We start from the raw sequence: 9,482 nt of genomic DNA, 5'->3' as shown, positions 1-9,482 counted from the left end.
AAGGGACCGTTCCCATGATGTATGACTCTATTAATGGAGAAAAGCATAAGGATTCCATTTTCTGTTGAATACTTTTGGTGTTTAGATACTAAAAACTTTTTTTGTTTTCCTCTTTTAAAAAAAAAGGCTGCATGATTCTTCCCGAGACCAATGGCAGGATGAGGAAGTTGACAATAAAAGATGACAAAATCTCCGGGGATATCTTAAACCAGAGTTGACAAACCCAGATGCAATGCAGAGAAGAAACCACAAGAGAGATCAAACAGGGTCTGTGTTATGAGGGGTAGTTGGGTTTATCAGCTTTAGAACAACATCACAACTTAAATTGCACAGAAGGCTAAAACTGGAGTATTACTTCAAGTTTGACCATTACAGTAAACACACAAGTTTTCCCGGATATTACTGTACAAAATTAGGTTATTCAGCCTCACTGGTCCGTGTTTAACATCTCTTTCTCTGCTTTTGTCCCTCGTGTGTATATCCAGCTTCCCCTGAAATACATCACTGTTATTTGGATTAAATACTCTCCATGGTAACAGGGTTTCACGTTCTAACCTCTCTTTGGTACAGGTGATTCTCCAGAATTCCCCATTGGACTTATCAATGACTTTCTTATATTTATGGTTTGCTAGCTCTGGACTTTCCCACATCCAGAAATATTTTCTGTGGCGCACCCAAGCAAAATGTTGTATAATTTTCAAGCTGTCTATCAGAAAAAGTGAAAAAAAAGTCCAAATTAGTTATCCCGCGCACTCACACTCACAACATCTCAACGTGGAACTCAAAAGCAAAATACTGCTGATGCTGGAAATCTGAAATAAAAGCAGAAAGTACTGGAGAAACTCAGCAGGTCTGGCAGTATCTGTTGAGAGAGTTTACATTTTGAGTCCAATGTGATTGCTCTTCAGAACTGTGCTTGCTGAAGAATCGACTCGAAACATTATGGAGTCATTGTCATAGAGTCATACAGCATAGAAACAGACCCTTCGGTCCAACCAGTCTATGCCAACCATAATCCCAAACTAAACTAGTCCCACCCTGCCTACGCTTGCCCATACCCCTTCAAACATCTCTTATTCATGTACTTATCTAATTGTCTTTTAAACATGTTACTGTACATTCCACACACGAACCACTCATGTCTTTTTAAAATCTTTCTCCTCTCACCTTAAAAATATGCCCCCTCCCTAGGGAAAAGATGCCTGACATTTGCTTTATCTAAGAATAAAGGGTAAGCTATTCAGGACTGAGATGTAAGCTGTTGTTGCTCTCTATTTATCATAGATTCTCTACAATGTGGAAACAGGCCCTTTAGCCCAACAAGTCCACACTGACCCTCAGAGCACCCCACCCAAATCCCTGAACACTACAGGCAATTTAACACAGCCAATCCAGCCAGCCTACACATCTTTGGACTGTGGGAGGAAACTGGAGCACCTGGAAGAAGCCCATGCAGATACAGGGAGAACATGCAAACTCCACACAGTCACCCAAGGGTGGGATTGAACCTGGGTCCCTGGTGCTGTGAGGCAGCAGTGCTAACCACTGTGCCAGCCTCTCTGCTAACTTCACTTGTTTGCCTCTCACCTTCAGTCCTGGCCTCCCTGCTGTAGGAAGGATGTTGTGAAACTTGAAAGGGTTCAGAAAAGATTTACAAGGATGTTGGAAGAATTTCTTCACTCAGCGGGTTGTGAATCTGTGGAATTCTCTCCCACAGGAAGCTGTTGGGGCCAGTTCGTTAGATATTTTCAAGAGGGAGCTGGACATGGACCTTGTAGTTAAAGGGATCAAGGGATATGGGGAGAGGGCGGGAATGGGATACTGAAATTGTATGGTCAGCCATGATCGTATTGAATGGTGGTGCAGGTTTGAAGGGCTGAATGGCCTACTCCTGCACGTACTTTCTATGTTTCTATGTTTATACCCCTCATGATTTTATTAACCTCTTTAAGGTCACCTCTCAACCTCTAAGCTCCAGCGAAGAAAATGCCAGACTCTCCTTTTAACTCAACTTATAATACTAACTGTTTCTCTCTTCACAAATGCTGCCTGACAATGTTGAATTTCTCGAGCACTTTCAGTTTCTATTTCAGATTTGGAACTAGATTGCCATTGCTTCACTGTCACCGGGCCAAAAACATGGAACTCTCCTCCTAGCATCTCTCTGAGTTAATCTACACTCAATAGATAGCTGAGGTTCAAACTGGTGCATCAACATCACTTTCTCAAGGGCAACCAGGAATGGACAAGAAATGCTGGCCCAGACAATGACACCCACATCCTATGAATGCATTTTTAAAAATGCAATCAGCACACACAAAGGAGGTATGCATAAGATAAAGGTATCAAGGACATAGTTTAGGAAACAGTTCAACTTTGTGATGCACAGCTGTAGGCAAAGGAAGATGATGTGTTTTCATTACATCTACCTTATAAGGAAGCGAGAGAAAAAACAGAGAAGGGAAAAGAATGAGGAAAGAAAGCAAACAAATAGTGAGTAAATTTAATGAAACAGAGAGACTGAAACAGTATTGAGTCATAGAGATGTACAGCATGGAAACAGACCCTTCGGTCCAACTCGTCCGTGCTGACCGGATATCCTAAATTAATCTAGTCCCATTTGCCAGCATTTGGCCCATAAACACTGTAAATCCTTCCTATCCATGTACCCATCCAGATGCCCTTTAAATGTTGTAGCTTCCACCACTTCCTCTGGCAGCTCATTCCATACACACACCACCCTCTGCATGAAAAAGTTGCCCCTCAGGTCCCTTTTATATCTTTCCCCTCTCAGCTTAAACCTATGCCCCTCTAGTTTTGGACTCCCCTACTCTGGGGAAAAGACATTGACTATTCACCCCAACCATGCCCTCATGATTTTATAAGGTCATCCCTCAGCCTCCGATGCTCCAGGGAAAATAGCCCCAGCCTATTCAGCTTCTCCCTATAGCTCAAACCCTCCAACCAAGCAACATCCTTGTAAATCTTTTTCTGAACGCTTTCAAGTTTCACAACACCCTTCCTATATCAGGGAGACCAGGACTGAATGTGAGAGAAAAGCAAGTGAAGTTAGCAGAGAAGACAAGAGCAACAACAACTTATATGTATGTAGGACCTCGTTTTGTTACTGTTGGCTAGATTCTGCAGAATCTAGAAAATGCAGGATTACAGGGATAGGATAGGGGCTGGGTCTAGGTGGGATGCTCACTGGATTGGTGTTGACACAATGGGCCGAACAACCTACTTCTGCACTTTAGGAATTCTATGATTCTATGAAAATTGGCAGGCAATTTGTGCACAGCAAGCTCCCAGCAATGAGATAAATGACCAAATGATCGTATTTTTTTAAACAGTAATATTGGTTAAGGGATAAATGTTAAATAGGGATAAACGTTCAATAGGACAGAAGGAAGAACTCCCTTCCTGTTCTCGGAATAGAGCCATGGGATCTCTTTATGTCTAACTGGGATATCAGACAGATTCCTTTCTGAAGAACCACAGCTCTGGGAATGCAGCGCTCCCTCAGCAGTCCCTCAGCACTGGACTGGACTGTCAGCCAGGCTTAGGTCCCTAGAGTGGGTTAGACCTTCCAACCCCCAGTGGGAACCAAGGGGATATGAGCATAGAATAGCAAAGTGCAGCTGGTGAATCCCTTTGCTGTGAGTCTGGAGTCACATACATAGGACAGACTCGGTAAGGATGGCACATTTCCTTCCCTAAAGAAGATGAGTGAGCTGGGTGGGTTTAACAACAATCTGGTAGTTTTGGGATCACTGTTAATTTCATTCCCGATGTATAAATTGATTAAAGCCAAGAGAGCAAGCCTAGACTGATACCTTGGCAACATTATATTGATAGTGGAAACACTGAGCGCTGGCTGTAAAATCAAACCATAACATTATTGATTAAAGGAAGGCTAATTCACTGAAACAAAAATCTAAGAAACATCTTCCAACTCTATTCCGTGATGATTTTAATTCCTCCATTCAGAGGATGACAGTGTCACTAGCTAGGCCAGAATTGATTGCCCATCCCTAGCTGCCCAGAGGGCAATTAAGGGTCAACCACACATTGCTGAGGGTCTGGAGTCACATGTAGGCCTGAACAAGTAAGGTTGGCAGTTTCCTTCCCTAAAGGGTGTTAGTGAACCAGATGGGTTTCCCCCTGACAACTGATTCATGGTCATCATTAGACTTTCCATTCCAGATACTTTATTGAATTCAAAGTCTATCATCTGCCATGGCAGGATTTGAACCCAGGTCCCCAGGACATTACCTGAGTCACTGGATTAATAGCCCAGTGATAACACCACTAGGCCTCCCCTCATACATGCTGATGAAATGTTTTGAATCATTAACACCTTTAGCATCAGGATTTGTGACAGGATATTTTGATTATAGCCCTGTAAATATATTATTTAATGAGATCTCCATTCCTTTGTTGTCACTGAACTCCCTTCCTATCAGAGCTGTGGATTCACCTACATTGACATTGACCATAGCCCTTAATGAATGGGGTTTATCACAACCATCTCAAGGCCGGAGGCCCATAAATGCAATCAAGGCTAGCGAGACTCACATCCTGTGAAATAAGATTAAAGAAAGATCCACCTAGTATTGCAGGAAGTAGTCACTGGGCTACAACAATTTCCAGAATAAAAGGCGTACTTCTTAATTAGTTTAATCAATTTATACATCGGGAATGAAATTAACAGTGATCCCAAAACTACCAGATTGTTGTTAAACCCACCCAGCTCACTCATCTTCTTTAGGGAAAGAAATGTGCCATCCTTACCGAGTCTGTCCTATGTATGTGACTCCAGACTCACAGCAATGTGATTGATTCTTAACTGTCCTCTGAACTAGCCCTAGTGAGTCACTCAGTTGTAGGCAGTAAATGGGCCTGTTATATAAATACTGACTGTCTGACATGCTCACGGAGGGGGATAGAATACAAGACTACATCCACAAGCATCCACTCCCCCCACGACCAATGCTCAGTAGCAGCAGTGTGTACTATCTACAAGATGCACTACAGAAATTCACCAAAGATCCTCAGACAGCACCTTCCAAACCCACGACCACTTCCATCTAGAAGGACAAGGGCATCAGATACATGGGAACACCAACCCCTGCAAGTTCCCCTCCAAGCCACTCACCATCCTGACTTGGAAATATATCGCCGTTCCTTCACTGTCGCTGGGTCAAAATCCTGGAATTCCCTCCCTAAGGGCATTGCGGGTCAACCCACAGCAGGTGGACTGCAGCGGTTCAAGGAGGCAGCTCACCATCACCTTCTCAAGGGGCAACTGGGGACGGGCAATAAATGGCAGCGATGTCCACATTCCACAAATGATTAAATAAAGAGAGCGGGGAGGTGGCATTCAACTTGTATAAGACACTTGGTGTACATCAGCCAGAGGACCATGCTCAGTCAGGGATACCACAATGTATGAAAGATTAAATGAATGAATTAGCTTTATTCTCACATGTACTCACATGAGTACAGTGAAAAGTTTACAAGTCGCCACTTACAGCATCATCTTAGGTACAAAGGTACCTCAGTACAGATTCTTCAGTACAGATTCTTAGAAAAAAAAATAAAGAAACAAATCGTCCAGCATAACAGACCTCCAAAACTTCAAAATCATAGGAATAAATTAGAAAAATCAAGAAATAAAAAGTTCAGAATAACAGTCCTTCCACAATAGAATAACAAAAAAAAAATCAAGACAAAGCCCATCTTAGTCCATTTCATGGCTCTAAGCTTGAGGATTAAAAAACACCATCCCACCACCCCCCGAACCACCCCCAACCAGTGTTAGTGAGAACAATTATAAGGGTCTAAGGACAGAGCTGGAGAAAGTGAACTGGGAAAGAGACAGCAGAGAAACGATTTATGGTTCCAGGAATCAGAAATTTCAGTTACGGAGATAGATTGAAGAATTTCGGACTGCCCTCCTTCAAAGAAGGAGGCTGAGAGGAGATTTGCTAGGGTGGTACGGTGGCTCAGTGGTTAGCACTGCTGCCTCACAGCACCAGGCACCTGGGTTCGATTCCACCCTCGGGCGACTGTCTGTGTGGATTTTGCACATTGTCTCCCTATCTCTGCATGGGTTTCCTCCCAGTCTAAAGATGTGCAGGTTAGGTGGACTGGCCATGGGAAATTGCACCACAGCATCTAGGGATGTGTAGGCTTAGATGGGTCAGCCATGGGAAATGCAGGGTTACAGAGATGGGATGGGGTTGGTTGGTGTGGGATGCTGTTCGGAGGGTTGGTGTGGACTCAATGGGCTGAATGGCCTGCTTCCACACTTTAGAGATTCTGTAATAGGTGGGCTGGATGGAGTAGATGGGGAGAAACAGTTTCCATTTCTTAAAAAAAACGAACAAGATGGCTTAGAAATAAAGCAATATGCAAAACAAGCAAGGTTAAAGTGAGAACTAAGTGTTTCACTCAGTGGGTAGTTAGGCCATGGAACGCACAGCCTCGAAATGTGGTTGAAGGAGGCATCCAAGAGATGGTTATATGGATGGAAATGGCGTGCAAGAATATTGGGAATAAAGTAAAAAATTGACATGAGATAACAGATCTGGTGTTAGCATGATGGGCCAAACGGCCTCCTCCATAACCATTCTGTAAATTTAAAAAAACTCTTGTGGGCATCTGGGTTATTCTCTTTCTAACTACGTGAAAGACACTATATAAATGCAAGCTGGTGTTGTTGCTTGTCATCAAATAGTGCGTAGGGCAGTCTGTCAGAACAAGGACAGCCTGTGCTGAAGGTGAGGACCTGCAAGTGGAGTCCATTAATGGAGGCTGTGTAATTGCAGTTAGCAAACACTCGGCCTCTCTCGCCACATCGAAAAGATTTGCAGGCTGACAACCCCTCTGTGTGGTTGTGTGATGATGCACCTTCGATGACTTTCAAAACCTGACATGGGACTCGAACCCGACTCTCTGCCCCAGAGGTGGGGCTGTGTCACCTCTGCTCAGATAACGATTGGGCCACGGGGTCTTTTCTCCTCTTTAATCCACTCAGAACAGGTGGAGCAACCTCCTCTCTACTGCCTCGCAAGCTGACCTCACTCCGCTCTCCAAATCTGACCCACAGTCAAAGTCAAGATGGTCACAACTGACAACGCTTCTTCAGTCACCTCTACAGACTAGGCATTTAAGATGCAGGAGCGGATGTAGGCCTTTCAGCCCATCGAGCCTGCTAACACCATTCCATGAAATCATGGCTGATCTGACAATCCTCAACTCAACTTTCCTATAACCCTTCATTCCCTCGCTGATTACAAATCCGTCTGTCTCAGCCTCGTATTTATTCAATGACCCAGCATCGAAGAATTCCACAGACTCATTACCCTCCAAGAGAAGAAATTCCTTCCCACCTCTGTCTTGAATATGCAACCCCTCACTATGAGATTATTCCCTCTGGTCCTAGACTCTCCCGCAAGGGGAAATAAACTTTCTGCATCTACCCTGCCAAGTCACTAAAGAAGCTTGCACATTCGATGAGTTCATCTCTCGTTCTTCTATATTCCAACAAGTACAGGCTACTCAACCTCTCCTTATACAACAGTCACTCTATACCTGGGATCAACCTGGTGATCCTTCTCTGGACCACCTATGATGCCAGTATATCTTTCCTTGGACTTTTCTTTATTTCAAAAATATACTTTATTCATAAAAATATCTTTATCTACATAGTCACTGAAGCAATTCAGTTCTGTACAGTAGCATATGAAGAAGCAACAAACGTTGGAGTTTGACTCCAGCAAACAAAGCAAAAGCATCTCTTACTTGTGTGAGATTGTATTTATATATATTTGAGGCACCAGAAGGGTCCAATAACTGAACAGACCCCCATTTACCTTCAGCAGGAAGACCTCAAATGTTGACCTTTCACCACTGCACCTTGGCAACAGCTACCCCAAGCTTTAGTGTGGTCCCTCAGCATGTAGTTCTGGACCTTGGAATGTGCCAGTCTGCAACACTCAGTTGAGGTCAACTCCTTGTTCTGGAAGAGCAACCAGTTTCGGGCAGAACCAAAGAGCGTCTTTCACTGAGTTGATGGTCCTCCAGGTGCAGTCGGTGTTTATCTCAGTGTGCATCCCAGGGAAACAGACCGTAGAACGCAGAGTCCCGTTTCACAGAGCTGCTCAGGATGAACCTCGACAAAATCCATTGCATCTTTCTCCAGACGTACTGCTGTTAGGGTGGAATATACCCACCAAACTATTGAGAAATCAGTGTATCTGGCTTATACCATGACTGCATTAAAAGCCTTTCACTGTAGCGGGTTTCTCGAGAATAATGCCCCTTTCTTCGCCTGAGCCTGTGAGTAAGTGCAGCTCCTCGTGCACAGAAACGTTGGCATACAGCACAGCTCAATTCTTAAATCCTTAAACCATTCATCTTTTGGAGGGGGGGAAAGTGACATCCAGCATGTTGCACATCAAAACAATTAACATTCATCCTTAAATGTTCGCTTCACCCAGACCTCAAGGCAGAGTGAATACAATGGAACAGCTGCATTGCACACTGATAGTGGATACCTCTCTCTCTGAACATGGTGTTCACAATGTCACCCTCTACTACAGCATTGCGTAAAACCATAAGATATAGGAACAGAATTAGGCCATTCAGCCCATCGAGTCTGCTCCGCTGCTTGATCGTGACTGATAAGTTTCACAACCCCATTCTCCTGCCTTCTCCCCAAAACCTTTGATCCCTTTCTTAATCAGGAACCTATCTATCTCTGTCTTAAAGACACTCAATGACTTTGCCTCCACAGCCCTCTGCGGCAATGATTTCCACAGATTCACCAGCCTCTGGCTGAAGAAATTCCTCCTTGGGACCAAATAAAAACCAAAAGGTTCTGAGGAAGGGTCACTGGACCCGAAACGTTGACGCTGATTTTTTCCTTCACAGATGCTTCCAGACCTGCTGAGCTTTTCCAGCGAATTCTGTTTTCGTTGCTCCTCAAGACGACACGGGGAAGATGTGGAACACTGAGAAATGTACTCAGAAGTGGCATTGCTAACACTCAACAAACCTTGCGTTTCTTGAGAAATGGGGAGACGGTGGTATCATCAGTAGACTATTAAGTCAGAGACCCAGGTAATGTCCTGGAGACCCAGGTTTGAATCCTGCCATGGCCGATAGAGGGATTCAAATTCAATAACAAATCTGGAATTAAGAGTCTAATGATGACTGTGAATCCATTGCCAATCATTGGGAAAAACTCCTCCGGTTTATTAACGTCCTTTAGAGAAGGAAATCTGCCATCCTTACCGGGTCTGGCCTACATGTGACTCCAGACCCACAGCAATAGGATTCACTCTGCAGTTGGCAGCATAGCTACCCAGGCAAAACTTTGCCCAGCGAGGGGGGAGAGTGAGCCCAGCGCGGGGGGAGAGTGAGCCCAGAGCAGGGGGAGAGTGAGCCCAGTGCAGGAGGAGAGTGAGCCCAGT

At 44.3% G+C, this 9,482-nt stretch overlaps 1 protein-coding gene across 1 annotated transcript in view; it reads right to left on the bottom strand.

The window, feature by feature from the left end:
- Positions 1-277: 277 nt before the first annotated feature.
- The window catches only part of LOC109931104 (guanine nucleotide-binding protein subunit alpha-12-like), a 22,860-nt gene continuing 13,655 nt past the window's right edge, over positions 278-9,482 (bottom strand). The window contains exon 2 of the mRNA XM_048617590.1: positions 278-706. Coding sequence (XP_048473547.1) covers positions 698-706 — 9 coding nt within the window. The 3' untranslated portion in view covers positions 278-697. The remainder of the gene's footprint in view (positions 707-9,482) is intronic.

The sequence above is a fragment of the Rhincodon typus genome, chromosome 37 (genome assembly GCF_021869965.1).
Source record: "Rhincodon typus isolate 14 chromosome 37, sRhiTyp1.1, whole genome shotgun sequence".
NCBI classification, from domain to species: domain Eukaryota; kingdom Metazoa; phylum Chordata; class Chondrichthyes; order Orectolobiformes; family Rhincodontidae; genus Rhincodon; species Rhincodon typus.
This window is presented reverse-complemented; position numbering and strand designations above follow the sequence as displayed.